The 18385-nt window shown below is 39.6% G+C and overlaps 1 protein-coding gene across 4 annotated transcripts in view; it reads left to right on the top strand.

Annotated features, from left to right (window-relative positions):
• Positions 1 to 2279: 2279 nt before the first annotated feature.
• The window catches only part of MBOAT1 (membrane bound glycerophospholipid O-acyltransferase 1), a 31299-nt gene continuing 15193 nt past the window's right edge, over positions 2280 to 18385 (top strand). For 2 of the 4 annotated variants that reach the window (XM_083359505.1, XM_083359504.1), the window contains exons 1-4: positions 2280 to 2487; positions 11488 to 11633; positions 12539 to 12616; positions 13316 to 13411. In XM_083359505.1, coding sequence (XP_083215631.1) covers positions 2398 to 2487; positions 11488 to 11633; positions 12539 to 12616; positions 13316 to 13411 — 410 coding nt within the window. In that variant the 5' untranslated portion in view covers positions 2280 to 2397. The remainder of the gene's footprint in view (positions 2488 to 11487; positions 11634 to 12538; positions 12617 to 13315; positions 13412 to 18385) is intronic. The other 2 variants (XM_083359506.1, XM_083359507.1) reach the window with 2 other exon arrangements.

Genomic DNA, 18385 nt, shown 5'->3' with positions numbered 1-18385 from the left:
CTTAACAGTATTACAGTTAAGAATGTCAGGAAACTTGTACTACTGAAGCAAGACAAAACTCTGACAGGGAGATACTGAGTAAGCAAGTTGTGCGACTGTGAAGTTTATCAAAGTTATACTCCAAAACGCAGTATTGGTACACTCGGTGATACTGTTAAGCCCCACAGTGATTTACAACCAAGAAAGCAAGATTCCTAATTCATGGAGATAAAGGTTCTTTGAAAAGAAAAAGAATGTTGGAAACTCAATGTTACTTTGCCCTCACTTCTCAATGAGTTTACTAAGGCAATACTTTTCTACTGCTCTGATCTTCTTTATGACTGATTGAAGAAACCCAAGATAAATTTTCATTTTCAGGCTCAGAGAATCCATCATATCCTCTTTATGAAGAAAATTTTAAGTTTCTTCCCAGCAACTTTAGGGGCTCCTGAAATGCTGAATAGCCAATAACCTGAGCTAGATGGGCCCATGACCTACCTCTGAAAGCTGCTTCAATCCCATGAATAAAAAAAGCTGCTATGTGAACAGCCTATTTGCCTTTCACCTGTTTAGCAATCTTGTAATTTGGCATGTCCTGTTGTCATTTGCACGCTAGAGTCACCAAAACCTGTTACAACTGCCTGGCCTGTGGAAAATGATCTATAGATAAAATGCAGCAGCAGTCAAAGGATACTTTTGGAGAACTGGCCTTGGGAAGCATTTCTGCTCAGGAGAGAATGTGTTTGTGTGTGGGCACTTTCAAGCCAATTTCCCTAGACCAGAGGTGTCAAACTGGTGGCCCGCTGGATGGATGTGTCATGCACAGGCCATGGTCACCCCAGCTCCGCAAAGGCAAAAGAACGGTGTGATACGTCACAATATGTCATGTGATGCGATCAGGTTTGACACCCGTGCCCTAGGCCAGAGGTCCCCAATCTTTTGGGCACCAGGGACCGGTTCCGTGGAGTTTTTCTGTGGACCGGAGGGTGCATGGTTTTATGTGCTGTCTGCATCTTGTGGGTGGGGCTTTGCTTGTTTGTGCGGACTGGTTGCTGGCATGCTGCGGCCTGGTACTGGTCCATGGCCCAGGGGTTGGGGACACCTGACCTAGGCTATCCGTTTTCCTAGCAAGAGTTATCAGAAGTGGATTGCCACTGCCTCCTTCCTAGCGCTGAAAGTGTATGACCGGTCCAAGGTCACCCAGCTAGCTTTGTGCCTAAAAAAGCAGCACTTGAACTATGGTCTCTCAGTTTCTAGCCTGATGTCTTAACCAATGCACCCTTCAGGCTCTCACAAAAAACTTGAGTGAGGCATGAAAGTCAAAGTAATGAAATGAAATAAAGCACCAAGCTTCAGAATCAGAACTGAGTTTTGTCCAGTGGCTTCTGGCTATTGCCACGCCACATATGGTAGCCCTACAAGCAGCCTCTCCTCAGAACTCTGAAATTAGCACCTGAACCAGGAATCTTCAAACTTGGCAATACTTGTGGACTTCAACTTCCAGAATTCCCTAGAATTCTGGGAGTTGAAGTCCACAAGTATTAAAAGTTGCCAAGTTTGAAGACCCCCCTGGCCTAAAGAAAAAGGGACTGGAATTCCAGCTTCTCTCAAGGCCACGATTCCCGCCAGGAAAAAGACTGGCGGCTGTTTGGCTTTGGCCTCAAGAGGAACTCCTCAGGCTCTCCACGACGCGTGATCGTGGAAACCTAAGATTCGGTCGGACCACCCCAGGCCTCAATCTGTTCACAGAGACCAGAGCTCTGTGGACGCGCATACCTCCCCACGACCTGTTTTTGCTTGGTTCACATGGTGTAGTAGGATGGTTTGTTGTCACTGTGTGTTGGGGGGGGAGAGCAGGGGGGGAGGCTCAGCTAATCTCAATGTACACGTTGTATTTTGACAATAAAGGTTTATTATTATTATATTTTTGAACCCGCGGAGGAAAAAAATACTCCAACGCTCAGCCCTGCTGGCTCTGCAACGTCGGGCTCCGAATGCCTGCAAGAAAACTCGAAGCTTCTCGCTCGAAGCCAAACCCGGAAAGATGGCCTTCCCCGGGTGGTTGTAGCCGAAGGCGCGCAGAGAGCGACCCACCCCCGCCGCTTCCGAGCAGATTCTTCCTTCCTGGGGCGTTTGCTCGCTCGAGAATCTGGACGGCGGCCCGGACCCCACCCGTTTACGAGGAGCTGGCTTCCCTTTTTGGTTGAAAGTTTCTGGGACTCTCCCCCGCGTCGGGCTTTCGTTCTGCGCGGAACTGGGGGGGAAAGCAAGGCGGGAGCCGCAGTCAGCCAATCAGAAAGCGGCGAGAGACGCGCGGTTGCGTTGGTGCTGGGTTATGTGTGTATGTGAGTCTGTTCCAGCGTTGGGCTGGGTCCGGAGGAAGCGAGGAAGGCGGCTTTTGGCCGGCCGGAATGCAGGATGACCGAAGCAGGCGGAATTCTCCGTAAGACCACGGGTTCCACTTTCTTGCACCCCGTTAGCGATCTTTTTGGCATCCCCCTCGAACAGGTGAGCTAACTGATCGCGGTTTCCCTTTGCGATGAACATCCGTGAAGAATCTAAATCATCCAGGTCAGAGTTTCCCAACCTTGGCAATGTTAAGACAACTGGACTTCAACTCCCAGAATTCCCCAGCCAGCCATGCTGGCTGGGGAATTCTGGGAGATGAAGTCCAGTTGTCTTAACATTGCCAAGGTTGGGAAACCCTGATCCAGGTCATGGTTGTCCCCCCCCCTCCCCCCCCAAGGTGGCTTTTTTCCAAATAGACAGCTGGACTACTTTCTTGGTTTTTTTTCCCTTTCTTACTTTTTTTTTAAAACGTTTCGCTTCTCATCCAAGAAGCTTCTTCAGTTCTCTAGAAAGAAAAGTCCAACCGAGGAAGTCCAATTGCTGATAAGTGATGTGCTTTCCTTCTAAAAGGAGGGAAGTGAAGCTCAGTGGTTACAGGTTTAGGGGGAGGCGGCGTTTCTCTCGACTCTTGTTTCTGCCCCGGCGCTTGATAGGAAGCACCTGTGTCTGGTAGGGCGTTGGGATCATCGCTTTACTGGAATCGGTTGAACAAATTAAATTAAATTAAAAACAACAAATCCTCATATGTTTATTCAGAAATAAGTCCTGACTTCCAATCTTACGCCTGCAGAGAGGATTAAAGATGGGCTTCCATCCGCAAAAGTTGAAAGCTAATAATGGGATAGGATGTGATTTAGTTTGGGTCTAAGAACCGCAAGGAGAACAGAAGGGGAAAAAGGGAAAAGACTGGCGAATTAAGTGCAGGAAATAGTAACAAGAAGGAGCAGGGCGGGAGTGTGGCAGCACAAGGCACTGCTGCAGATATTTTTTTTATTATTTGTCACATAGCAACTTCCTTATCCACAATCGGCCTTAATTTTGCTTTGTAAAAGAATAGCAATGTGTTCTTGTTTTTTTTTTTTAAAAAACACGCAGTGCTGTAAATACATTTTTTTTTCCTTTTCATGGCAAAACTATCCAGATTCAGACTAATCTCCCCGCTGCTCTGAGGTGAAGAGAGGTAAAATTTCTGTAGAGGAGGAACTTCAGTAAAACTTTTGTTACTTTTAATGAAGTCACTTGTCTCAGGTTTATTTGTTTAAAATATTTTTAACCCTTCCTTTCCAGACTGAAGAGTATATGCAAATACATATTTATAATGCTTTGTCAGGCAGGAAGCTTATCAATTTCACTGAGTATTATGAGTTGCTTCAAAATAAATGTGCAAGGGACTGCAGTTGACTTGATTATAAAGTGCCACTTGTAATGAAACAAACACTGCAATTGCCGTTGTTTCATTACAAAGACAACATACAGTATCAAATATACTTTCTAGGACTTCATTTTGATTCTGTACTTGGCTAAAGTCATGGTTTGCAGTATCACCATGTGAAGTGTTTTATGACCAGCAGCAGAGGAAATGTTTGATATCCTTAGGCTCTATTCATGTTACACTAATCTGGGCAACCTTGGCTAATATGCTGCCTGCCTTTTACTTATTATATGGTGAAACCAGGCTTTGCAGCTTTTTGTGTTTTCAGTGTCAACTGTAGTAGATAGTCCACACCAGGAAATAACTCCACCAGAAGATTGAAACTTATTTTATTGATATTAGCTGTAATTACAGAATCTTGCAAATTTGATTTTGTTGTGCCTCTTCCTTCTCTTATAGTTAAGTGAGTTGAGGAGCTGAGCTACCTCCAAATATTATCTCACTGTTCTGGAGTTACAAAATGTTTCTGCCTTCTTTGCCTAGGCAACAGCTTCTGCATGCCTCCATCGCTGTCATCTTCCTTAATGTCTGCACTCAAATCAGAAATAGCCATTGTTTTTATTTTTGCAAAACCAGACTTTGCAATCAGGCTTTTAGGAGGCTAAGAAGTTTCATTTGTACAAAGCTGATATAGCAGGAATCTCAGGTGCAGAGAGAACACCAGGCCTCAATCCTTGCAGAAAATCCAATGCATGATGACTTTGACTAAATAACAGTGTGAGCCAGTGTGCTCTGAAGGTTTTTTTTGTATTAGTGGCCTACATAGAGCAGTTGTAACCTTGATTATACTCCTATTAGGACCATAGTTTTTTTAAAAAAAACTTGCTCCAAGATACAGGTATGCAGTTTTGTCGTAATTCACACATGATACACCATAGCATGGTTTGGCCTTGGCTTGTGACAGTTGTCAAACTTATTAGGCAATGATGTATGTGACAATTGCATTGCAACAGTTTGTAAAATCTTGAGGAACAAGCTTTTAGTTTGGTTACAAGTATTTAACTAAATAGCTTTACCATATATCCTTACAAGTTTTAAATATTTTTATTAATATATTAAGCCTGCCCATATCTTGGATATTTTCATGAACAAATTGTCTCAGATTGTTATGCTAATTTTTCATGAATTCTTGGAATGATGCTCATTCTTGAGCTACTGGATCAAAGCAACTCTCCTGTGACAGCAGCATTGGCAGTAGTCTGATTTGTTTTATGTGCTGTTATAAATGCATATTCTCAATTAGAGCAATTGTTTTTTGCTATTTGCAACTGTCCATGATTCTTATGAGAGAACTGCATTTGCAGGAAATAATCTTCTTTAAGGCAGTGTATTTGCTTATGTGCACCATTGTAGTTGTCTTGTACGGACTGATACATTTGGGAGGAGAGTGAGATAGTTGTCGTTGTGATGGAATTCTGTTTAAAATGTTTTCCTTAAGGGTTGTTGGAAAACTGAATTTATCCTATGACCTCAAAAGAGACTGGTCATCTGATATTAGATTTTCTTTTTATTCCAACACCTGTTGGCTTTTTTGCTTTCTGCAACAAGGAAATTGTATTTCTTTAACAATGAGGAAGTATGTGCTGTATTAACAGCAACTGGCTCACTAGATTATATTGACAGATAAACCAGACAGAGATGTTATAGGAGTTTAAAAAAAAACAAGCAAGAGTGAACTAGTTCAGGCAAGAGTGATTTTAGTCTTATGCAGTAGGAACTTTTTTAAATGAGTAGAATTTAATACCCATCCACAATGATGTTTTCAAAATAAACAGTAGTATGCATATCATGGAAAAGAAGTAGTAGTTAAGCAAAATAAATTAAAGATAAGAAATAAAAGGCTAGGAAGGCTAATTAAATATATTTTGTACCAATTCCATTCATTATATTTCTCTAAACCTTTTTATTGTGGCATACTGTCTTTGTTTAGACTACATTCATACACTCATTCAAGCATGAAATGTAAGTTCTGCCAATTTGGTTTAAATATATAATAGTTTGTAAAATATTTTCAAACACATCAGTGTTGAGTGGACTTGGATATTACTTGAAAACGTAAAAAGAAACAGATCAGCCCAGGTCTCCATTGACTACTGTTTCTTTTAAATAGGATTTGATTCCTAAGTAAGCTTTTTTTAATATGGAGATTTATCTGTTCAAACATTTTATTTGTATAGCGTGTATATTACATCTGGTATGGGATGGTGGGTTGGAGTATATTATCTATATGTCTGTCTGTCTAGCTAGCTAGCTATTCTATCTGATTTGTATGGCCACCCATCTTATAAAAAAGTGACTTTGGGCTGTGTAAAGTAAGGTAAAGGAGTCAGCAGATTTTACTTCACTAGTAATAGCCAACTATAGAGGGCAGTTCTCATTTTCGTTTTAAGGCTATTGAACCAGCACTGTTCGAAGACATTTCCATGGTCATGTAACCAGAATGATGTCATGGAGCATCATTACCTTCCCACTGAAGTGGTACCTATTTACATACTTTCAAGCTGCTGGATTGGCAGGAGTTAAGATGCAGACAGGTGCTCACCCCGTCGGACAGTGTGGGTCTTGAACTGAACTGTCGGCTTTCCAGCTGACAAGCCAAACATATTAACTGCTGAGTCATCATGCTGCCCTTGGGCTGTGTACAATGCTTAATTTAAAAACCAATAAATACACAAAAACAATCTTAAAAGCTATATAAATTATTCTGCTGTAAAAATCTTGAACTATATGGTTACATATTAAGACTGTCTTCACCTTTGAACAATTTTAGTACAGGTAATGATTAGATTTTTATCCTACTTTACATCAAATGGTCGGCAGTTTGGCGGGTCGAATCCTGAGTGCCGCGTAACAGTGTGAACGCCTGTTACTTGTCCCAGCTTCTGCCAACCTAGTAGTTCGAAAGCACGTAAAAATGCAAGTAGAAAAATAGGGACCACTATGGTGGGAAGGTAACAGCGTTCCGTGCGCCTTTGACATCTAGTCATGGTGGTGAACATACCTAGTTCTCCTGCCTCCTATTTTCCCCTCAGCAACAATCCTGTGAGCTGGGCTCTCTCTTGTGCCACTTCATATTTCAGCGGTCAATAGTTAAGTCCTTGCTTAACAATCATTTATTCACTGAACATCCAAAGTTACGACAGTGCTAAACAAACGGTACAGGTAGTCCTCAACTTATGACCATAATTGAGCCTAAAATTTATATTGCTAAGCAAGACAGTTGTTAAGTGAGTTTTGCCCCATTTTATAACAATCCTTACCACAGTTGTCAAGTGAACCCCTGCAGTTATTAAGTTAGTAACACGATTTTTAAATGAATCCAGTTTCCTCATTGACTTTGTCAGAAGGTCGCAAAAGGTGATCACATGACCCTGGGACACTGCAATCATAAACATGAACCAGTTGCCAAGCATCCAAACTTTGATCACATGACCATGGAAATACTCCAATGATTGTGTGAAAAACGGTCATAAGTCACTTTTTTAACTTCGAACAGTCACTAAACAAACTATTGAAAGTCAAAGTCTACCTGTACTTATTTATTTACGCCCATATCAAGAACAATTTTGGGCGGCTTATGCCTGGTCCCCAAAGTTACAGCATAGCTGTTGCAGCACCTATACGGTCATGCAATCAAAATTGAGGAGTTTGTCAGCTCACCTGCCCCTGTGACCACAGGAGCACTTCAGCTGTCCCCATCCGACTTTCTGCCCCATCTATCTACCCTGCCCTGTAAAGCAACACTCCTTGGGGACAGCAGCCCTGGAGTTGAAGTAGAGGCCAAGGCCTTTAGCAGTCTCAGCTGGTCTTTACTAATTGTGGACCTCTACTTCAATTCTAGTCTTGGTGCCACCAATGAGGAGTGCCACCTCAAGCCTTGTGCCACAACCAGCTACCCCAATACCATAGTGCAGAGCCCCAGCCTTTTCAAAATTGTATGTTATAAATCAGATTATTACATATAATTCTATATCATTAATTGTATTCAGATTAAGTGGCATTATATAGGACCAAGTCATTTTGAGAAATCTGCGTAAAAATTTTAGAGTATAAAATATATTATTTCTTAATTTTTTTCCACCTCACAAATAATGCATTCAAATATAATGGTTCTGCTATGCAGAGGAAGCAGTAAATTTCTCTATGGTCTAGATTTAATGCTAAACATAAAAATTGAATCAACTTTATAATAATACCTGTGGATATGTATGGATGGTTTTCATTTGGCTAATTAATTTGTACTCCCTGTTTTATGTCGTATTTAGTTTATTAATCACCATTAGTTTTTTTTCTTTTACTGCACAAGCATCATTTTTATTCTTTTCTTTGGATAATATAATTTTTGAATGCATTTGTATTATGAATATTAAAAAAAACTTTCCAAGGAACTGAGAATAGCAGTTCTATAGAAAGTGCTGAAATGTTGAATCTCTTATTATAAGTTATACTTTTGAATTGTAAGTGGTTTTCTCAAAAATTGTACATATAGTTGTTTTGCTGGTTATGAAAAATGTTTCATCAAACTATTTTCCCTTCCATTCTTAATTATTTAAAACAGGATTACTACATTCAGGTTAGTGGATCAAAATCAACACAGAATAATTTTATTTCAATGCAATTCTAAATGTGTTTTCATAACTTCACGAAACACTTAAAAGACAACTATATTTCACCCTGATACATTTTTTTGGATGATAGGCTAAAAATATTGCCTTAATACAGATTTTGGATTTTCCCCCAAAATGCACCATCAGATTTTGATGTCTAATTATATTGTCATATGCAATTATTTTTTAATCTTTGTTATTAGAAAAGAACTTAGAACTGGTGAGTTATTTCCTTCTTACTGCTGATGTTAACTTACAGACATATAATATAAATTAAATATTTACATTTTATGAATGGGTTTGTTCATTACATGTATGCATAAAATAATATAAACTGTTCTAAATATTAGTTTTCTAGATACAGTACAGCAAACAATGATTGCATTAAAAATCTGGGCTGCTTATAGGTATTGTAACCGCACATTATTTTTCCTTGGTCATTTATGTTCCCATTAATTATTCCTTGTGGTTGGAATAGCAATTCCATTTACTTAAACAAGATGACAAGTTTCATGACAGCATTCATCAAACAGTTTACTAGAATCATGTTAAAACAAGATAGGGAAAGCATGCCAAATAACAGAGTTGGAAGGAACTGTGGAGGTTTTCTAGGCCAAGCAGGAGACCCTATACCATTTCAGACAAATGGGTGTCCAAACTCTTCTTAAAAACCTCCAATGACGAAGCACCCACAACATCTGAGGGCAAACTATTACATTGGTTAATTGTTCTCACTGTCAGGAAATGTCTTCTTAGTTCTACGTTGCTTCTTTCCTTGGTTAGTTTCCATCCATTGCTTCTTGTCCTGCCTTCAGATGCTTTAGACTAGAGAATAGAATTTGACCCCCTCTTCTTTGAGGCAGCCCCTTAGATATTGGAACATTGCTGTCATGTCACTCCGAGTCCTTCCTTTTATTAGACTAAACCAGGGGTAGGCAACCTTGGCTCTTTTATGACTCGTGGACTTCAACTCCCAGAATTCCTGAGCCAGCATGGCTCATCTTGGAAACCTCTCCCTTTCCCCTCAGCATGGCTGGCTCAGGAATTCTGGGAGTTGAAGTCCACGAGTCATAAAAGAGCCAAGGTTGCCTACCCCTGGACTAGACATACCCAATTCCTGCAATCATTCTGTATATGTTTTAGCCTCCAGCCCTCTAATCATTTTTGTTGTTCTTCTTTGCACTGTTTCCAGAGTATACCTTTTTATTTCTTTACTAGGACCAGATTCAAATTTCCTCAGTTTATCACAGTACAAATAGTTTCACTGTGTGGAAATGGCATGGTGAGAGAAACTGCACAAGGTTTTACATACATACCCCAAGAGGTTTGTTTTATAACTAATGACAATTAATGACCAGCCTCCCCATAAGATTTGCTTGTTTAGAAGAGAATAATCAAAAATATCTTAGTAATATTGAGACACAAAGAAAAATTGTCTATATCAAAGCCATCGTTTTCTTCAACTGCCACATAGGAGGCTATAATAATATCTGATTGTCATGTGTAAGAATCTTTCAAAACTATTCTTAACGTTAACTTGAAATACTTTCCCTTTTCACGTTGTGCTGACTTAATGGCCTTCATGATCAGGGTTGTCTTCTCCTGACAGGCTATCTGCTTCACAGTAGGTGGTCCACGAAGAAGAAATGTTCCAATGTTCAATTTGGAATCTCAGGAGCTTTGTAGATTATTTAAAATAGGAAGAGTAGAACTTACTGATAAAATCAGTGTTGTGGTACAAAACACAGACCATATACACAAGATGAAATAATGCTTCCCCCGCTTATTGATATTATTATAATTATCATTATTCTGTTTCTTTGCATGTGCACTGAGCTTCTGCATCAGAGACAGATTCCTTGTGGGTTTGATCACACTTGGCCAAATAAAGTATTCAATTCATTTCAATTTAATTCAAATAAGATATGTATTAATTCAAATAAGATATGTATCATAAAAATACTAAAACGTATTTATTAATATATAAATACATGTTTTAGTATTTTTGTGAGAAGGTTATGATTTTCTATTTCAGAATAACCTACATTCTACAAAAGAATTTATTCATCTGGTTGCTTTGCCTTCAGCAGGCAATTGCTTGTTATTTTCTGAAATAAGGCTCTGTTACATTATGTGTATCATAGCTAAACATTCTGAATTTAGCCAAGTTTTGTGCTAGAAATGGCTTGAAATGCCTATCTCATTAAAATAAAGCCAAATGAATTATATGTAGCCTTTTGAATTCTCAGAACTTTTCATTAAGCATGATATTACAGAAATGGGAAGAGGAAGAAGTAATGAAGTATGAAAAAAGACATAATTCCTCGCTTACCGTATATTGTCAGGGAAGAGTTCTAAAGTAGAGAACAGAAAAGCTTGTGTATGTGTTTGTTGACGATGATTATTTTAGCACATGAAATCCTCATGGGAAATTGCCCAAGTAGAATATGAATGTTTGTATTCCAGTCTTTAATTCTGCAAATTGTGATCGTGTAACAGTAGGCCACAACATGCTTCTATTTATTTATGTTGAGTAAATCTTTAGAATTAATTTGGCTAATTTTCTTGCTTGCCTTCGAATTCAAAGAAATGTTTTTAGAAAGCAACTTTCCTTCTTAAAAAGCTTGCAATCCCACTGAACTCAGTGGATCTATATCTAAATAAACATACCGGTATGTAGAATTGCACTGTGAGTCTGGATTTAAAAAACGAATCTGGATTAAACATAAAGGCTTCTTTTGCTTGAAATAAACATCAAAGTCAATTTACTCATTTGCAATATTGTCTGTCTGTCTGTCTACCTACCTACCTACACAGTGCTCCCTGCGATGCTAGTGTGAGTGTCGATTGTGCTTGTGACGCTAGGTAGCCCCTGTATGATGCTCGCAGTATTGCTAGCACCCACGCAATGTGACGCGTGAGTGGGGGTGTATGTGTGCGCACACATGCATGCATTGGCCAGCTATTCAGGTGACTCAGTGGCCAACAGCTCACGGCCCGGTAGTGGGCTGTGGCCCACAGGTTGGGGACCTCTGTCCTACAACATCTCCAGGATTTTATGACAGTTTTTTTCTTGCTAATGATAATGAGAGTTTCCAATCTATTTTCATATTCCTTTAGGTTAATTTCGTTGCTTGTCAGCTTTGCGCCCTCTTGGCTGCATTTTGGTTTCGCTTGTACCTAAGGCCTAGTCAAGCCAACTCTGGTGTTCGTCATGCATTTGCCACAATTTTGGGAATATATTTTGCCCTCTTCTGCTTTGGTTGGTGAGTCATTTCTGTCTAAATTTCTATTCAGTTTGTCTATGAATTTAGTAGTTTGTATTCTGGGAATTGTAAAACGTTCTGTTGGGCAACCATAACATTATGAAAACAAAATGTCAAAGCTGTTTTACCAGGAAGTAGATTTTCCAAGAAAGGAGCATGTATTCAGTCTGTGATTTAAGAGGAAGAGAACAATAGCCAAGCATTTTACTTTTTTTTAAAAAGTAAACACTTGTTCAGATGGATTTTCATGATTGGATTGTTTCTACGTAAGTTTTAGTTAATTTGAAGGTGGCACGGTGGCTCGGCGGTTAAGATGTTGGGATTCTCTGCTGGAAAGCTGGCAGCCCAAGTTCGAGACCTGAGCACCACGCGATGGGTTGAGCTTGCATCCTCGCCCCTGTTCCTGCCCACCTAGCAGCTGAAAGCATGCAAATGCAAGTAGATAGATAGGTACCACTTTGGTGGGAAGGTAACAGTGCTCCATGATGGCATGCTGGCCACGTGACCACATATTTCTTCAGACAGCACTAGCTCAATGGCCTTGAACCGGAGATGAGCACTGCCCCCTAGAGTCTGCAACAACGAGTGGAGTAAAAATCCGCAGGGACTCCTTCACCTTTAGTTAATTCAGAAAAGTGTTTTTACTCCACTCGTCGTTGCAGACTCTAGGGGGCGGTGCTCATCTCCGGTTCAAGGCCATTGAGCTAGCGCTGTCTGAAGAAATATGTGGTCACGTGGCCAGCATGCCATCATGGAGCCCTGTTACCTTCCCACCAAAGTGGTACCTATCTATCTTTTCCATTGTTCCAGAAATACAAAGGCATGCTTAATCAACAAAATCCTGCAACTTTAAGGTTGTGCAGTAGCTATCACTTGGAAAATGGATTTTCTTTTCTTCTTCCAAGGTACTCGATTCACATTTTCACTTTAGTGATGATAAGTTATTTCATCATGAACATGGCCAGTATTGCCAACATTCATAGGTAAGTTTGTATGTCTATCGGAAGTGTCAAAAACTCTGTAATGTTTTAAAATGTTGTTTCTTTACGTTCCTTTACTGATCTGATTAATGGTTGCTCATGACCTTGTGTTCCTGTCTTGTGGCACCTCTTATTTCAGCCATTTTAAGACAGTGTGGAGTACAGATTAAATGTGCTTATTACAAAAATCGAGGAAGATTACCTCACTGGAGATTTACAAAATCCAACGACAGGGTGATGGGTTGAAAATGCTGTATATTTTTATTTATTTATTAAATGTATATTTGCCACATATCTCCTCTATAAGGTGATTCTTTAAGTCTACAACAGACAGAAAATACTCTGAAATGGCTCAGACAGACACCTTCCTAATTTACTGAACTATAGGGAGGAGGTATAGCACAGCCAGATTTACAAAATTGATGTCAGCCCCGTGAAGTATACCAAACCAAGACATCAATTCCGCTAAAATTATTTGAGATTGGTTATATTTTAGCTATAGTTTTCAGACCCACAGATTATAAGAAAGCCATAAGAAATTATGAAAATTTGCCTGTCTAAACTTTTTAACAATAGATCAAAAAGCAAACCTAAGCAAAATAAATAGCTCCTTCGGGAGCCAGGTTCTACTGTACTTACAATTTCTTTTGACTACAATGTTCTGGCTAAAGTGTTTCATACTATCAATGCATATGATTCTAGGTATTCTTTTTTGGTAGCTATGGGATACCTCACACTGTGCCATATTAGCCGAATATATATATTCCAGTATGGTATTCTCACTACAGATTTCTCAGGGTAAGTAGTAATAATACATATTTTCATACTATAATAAATAGAAATAAGAGGAATTCAGTATCATATGATTTATTTCATCGGAATTAATAATATGTCACAATGGACATCTAGATGATGGAACTAGATGAATTTTAAACTGTTAGTAAGGAAAATAATCTTTCAGGCTTTTAGTAAGTATTTACATTTCAAATGAATAGGGTCTGTTGACGGGGCCAAAAGTGAGAAGGTGAATATTGGAACTATATGTTTTCAAAAATTAGAAATGTATTTTATATAGCGTGTCTTTTCCAGGAATAAATACGGTGCTGTTTTATTCTTGTTCTTTTGCTGCAGCTCTTTTCTTGAAGTGTATTTAGTTTATTTTTAAATCTATGCAGTTTAATTGGCTCACCTGGCATAGGTAGAATTAGTAACCTTCTAGTGAAAATAGTCTTTTAAACATTGCAGGATTACTTATACACAGTAACTAACCATGACCAGTCTGAATGTATCCAAACATCTTATTTAAAATATAGTTTCATACAATGATGTTTCTACTTGCTTAAAGATCAAAATATTCAGATAAGCCAGCATTTATGAACTCATAATGGGTTTTTTTGTAATTTTTTAAAATAATTTAATACATTTATAACTATGTTGTTGTTAGCTGCAAAGCCGTGTCCGACCCATCGCGACCCCATGGACAACATTCCTCCAGGCCTTCCTGTCCTCTACCATCTTCTGGAGTCCATTTAAGCTCACTCCTACTGCTTCAGTGACTCCATCCAGCCACCTCATTCTCTGTCATCCCGTTCTTCTCTTGCCCTCAACCATTCCCACCATTTAGGCTCTTCTCCAGTGAGTCCTTCCTTCTCATTAGGTGGCCAAAGTATTTAAGTTTTAGCTTCAGGATCTGGCCTTCTAAAGAGCAGTCAGGGTTGATCTCCTCTAGGACTGACCGGTTTGATCGCCTTGCAGTCCAAGGGACTCGCAGGAGTCTTCTCCAGCACCACAGTTCAAAGGCCTCAATTATTTGGCGCTCAGCCTTTCTTTCACTACCATACATTGCAACTGGGAAGACCATAGCCTTGACTATACACACTTTTGTTGACAGGGTGATGTCTCTGCTTTTTAGTGTGCTGTCTAGATTTGCCATTGCTTTCCTCCCCAGGAGGAAGCGTCTTTTAATTTCTTGACTACAGTCCCCATCTGCAGTGATCTTGGAGCCCAGGAAAATAAAATCTGTCACTACCTTCATTTCTTCCCCATCTATTTGCCAGGAATTGAGAGGGCCGGATGCCATGATCTTGGTTTTCTTAATGTTAAGTTTCAACCCAACTTTTGCACTCTCCTTCTTCTCCCGCAACAAGAGGCTGTTTAGTTTTTCTTCACTTTCTGCCATTAGAGTGGTATCATCTACTTTTTATAACTATAGTTTTATATTTTTTATAATTTTTAATGTCTTACTCTTTTATGCAAGAGGATGGTCTTGGTAAGTTTCTTTTTTCCCAGTTTTAATACCGGTTTATAATTCAGACACAGAGGACAAGTTAATCAAGAGATCTTTGTTTAGATATTTGACCAATTGGAGCACTTCATCTTTTCCATTGTTCCAGAAATACAAAGGCATGCTTTGCTTAATCAACAAAATCCTGCAACTTTAAGGTTGTGCAGTAAAAATGGTATTTCAGTATGCATCCTTATCAGACTTGTTGAAAGGATTCCTTGCCCTTTTAACTTTTGAATCTAGCCATTTCAGTGGCTTCAGCTGCAAATTTATGGTGTATTAATCAAGAGTTGTGGGAAATAGACTCACAATACAAGGAGCCACAAGAACCTAGTACATTTCAGACAGGAGTTTGGGAGATGCTGTTGCCAGTGATGGGAACATTTCTTTTAGATATTCGGGGACACAAAGCCTTTAATTCCATAGCAGCACAAGTGGATACATTTCAAGAATGTTGGGTTGGGAAAGTGCCCCTAAATTGAGAGAGATCTAAGACTTAACAAAGTCTTAGAAATGCTACAACAAAAAAAGATTTTGCCACATGCGGTAATCACACAAAAGAAATCTCGAAGAGTACTGGAAGGAAAGACATCAAAACTTTCATAAATGATTAAAGATAAAATTTGAACTGAAAGTACAAATATTTCAGCTGGAATAATTCCATGGCCATGGAAGGCTTGAGGTGGCCCTTCTTGTGGGTGTTGGCAACCCTGGGGCTAAACCCTGGGGTCAGTCATGGCCAGTTGAGACTGCTAAAGGCCCTATGCCTCTACGTCAGCCCCAAGGCCACCAGCAAGGTGTGCTGATATGCAGGTTGCTAAAAGGGCAGAAATGAAGGACAGAAGGGCGTGCTGGGGGGACGTGAAGTGCCCCTGCGGTCATAAATGCAGGTAGGCTGTAAAGCACCCAAATATTGATCATGTGACTTAAGGTAGCACTTCATGGAAAAATAATTACCATTTGTTCAGCCCTACTATAACTTCAAATACTGTTGGCTTTGCCTGGAAATTATTTTTACAGTTAGTTCTTGGGTTGCAATGGCAGTTGGGACTGGGATTTCCATTGCTAAGTGAGATGAGGTCATAAACTTCAACCTCATGTGACCACGTTGTTTAACAAATGAACATTTTGGCAATTCCAGCTGCTGTGGTGACCCCACGACTGTGCAGGTTCTTAAGCGAGGACTTGGCATGACTGCAATGTAGGAAGAGGTAGGGGACCCAGACAGGCCGTAAGGAGAGAGCTATGGTCTCCAGAGTAGCTATTGTGGCAGGCGCCAGGGAGTGAGGGGCTTGCTGTGATGGAAGGCCTGAGGGAGCATTCCTTGGCGGTGCCATCCTTCAACAATTTTAGCCCATTGCCATTGTCCCAGTGCTGGCTGAAGTGTTGCCTCAAGCACCAGCCCCACTCCAGCCAGCTTTAAGCCCTAGCATCACCTGGCAGCCACAAGGTCCAATGACTTGAATACTTGATTTGGCCAAGGGTGATTATTTATTTATTTATTTATTTTATTTTATTACATTTATATACCGCCCTTTCCCGAAGGACTCAGGGCGGTTTACAGGGTGATTAAAAACCAAGATACAAAAGTTAAAAACAAATTTAAAAAAAATTATATTTGTCCCTGCATAAATAAAACCCCAGTTAAAATTAAGATTAATCCTCAGACAAGGAATTTGTCTCCAGTACAGAAGCACTCACTGTATAGCCACCCTCTGTGGATTGATATGCGTACACATTTGATAGAACTGTGAGAATTAGGTGCTCAACAGAGTGATGGCATGAGGGGGTAAAAACTGTCCCTGTGCCTAGTTGTCTTGGCATGCAATGCCCTATAGTGCCGTCCTGAGGGGAAAAGTTGAAACAATTTGTGTTCAGGATGTGAAGGGTCTGCAGCTATCTTCTCAGTCTTTACATCCTGGACACAAACTGTTTCAACTCCTTCCCTCGGGATGGTGGTATAGGACATTGTATGCAAAGACAACTAGACATAGGGACTGTTTTTTCTCTTGTGCCATCACTCTGCTGAACACAGATTGCCGCAATAAGTCCCACATGTAATCATTGAAATACAGAATGTCAAGGGCTGAAAACTAACAGTATTCTAATTTTAATTCGCCTTAAAGAGCGAGTGTGTGTGTGTGTGTGTGTGTGTGTGTGTGTGTGTGTATGTGTGTGTGTAGATCTTTGGTCATTCGGGTTTTTCCCCCACGTAAAATTGGAGGTATCAGGGCAACATTTCGACGAAATCTCATCCGTCATCCTCAGGCTGGTGACTTCAGCTTCGTTCTTCTGGGAGAAGTGTGTGAAGAACGAAGCTGAAGTCACCAGCCTGAGGATGATGGATGAGATTTCGTCGAAACGTTGCCCTGATACCTCCAATTTTACGTGGGGAAAAAACCCGAATGACCAAAGATCTACGTACAAACACCCACGAAAACCTCAGAAAACACACATATATATATGTATATACACATGTATTTAGAATTGAATAGAGCTGGAAGGGACCTTGGAGGTCTTCTAGTCCAACCCCCTGCTCAAGCAGGAGAACCTAGACCACTTCAGACAAGTGGCTGTCCAGTCTCTTCTTAAACACCTCCAGTGAAGAAACACCCACAATGACTGAAGGCAAGTCGTTCCACTGGTTAATTGTTCTCACTGCTAGGAGGTTTCTTCTTAATTCCAGGTTGCTTCTCTCCTTGATAGAATCAGCCTCAAATCTATTTGCTGTATTTATTATTCCGTTACTAATTTTTGAAACTGACTGCTTCTAGTAGTGGAAAAAGTACAGTAAATGAAAGTGATCACCCCATTCACAGTGTTAGGTGCTGTTAGGGTGGCCTTCTTGCTTAATGTATGTGTAAATAGCTTCATCCTCACAAAGCATTGTTATTTTAGCTCACAGATGAGAAATTAAAGTTAGGAATCACTGAGATAAAGTGTCTAAATTAAGCTGATATCTTGGCTGTGGCTTGGATTCTGGTGTTTAGCTGAAAGTGCACAGATTAAGTTCATTACAATGTTTCTCTGCAAAGCAAGCTACAAAGCTTGTTAATTATATATGCAAGCACATTTGGGAAGATACAATGTCATTTGAACTATGTGTACCTGGAGATCAACTTGTAATGAATTTGCTACAAAATTGACTTGACTTGTAAGCTGTGTGTTCAAACACCGAAGTAATTGATCAAGAGGATGTGCTGACAAGGGAATGTAATCAACTTATTGCTGAACAGCTGTTTCAAATGCAGGGTTTGTAGTCTTGCCATTGCTGTGGAATATTACTGTTCAGAACAAATTCTTAAAGCTAGAAAGAACCATAAACATGCATTAAAATATAAAACTTTACAATTGTATAAAGTATACATTTATGTATACATTTATATTAAAATATATGTTTATACTACCAACAAAACAGCACGAAATTGTTTAGTAGTTTGCCCTCCTTGACATATATTTATTTATTTATTTTTATTTTAATTCCATTT

Source organism: Vipera ursinii (assembly GCF_947247035.1).
Source record: "Vipera ursinii genome assembly, chromosome: 3".
Taxonomy (NCBI): domain Eukaryota; kingdom Metazoa; phylum Chordata; class Lepidosauria; order Squamata; family Viperidae; genus Vipera; species Vipera ursinii.
This window is presented reverse-complemented; position numbering and strand designations above follow the sequence as displayed.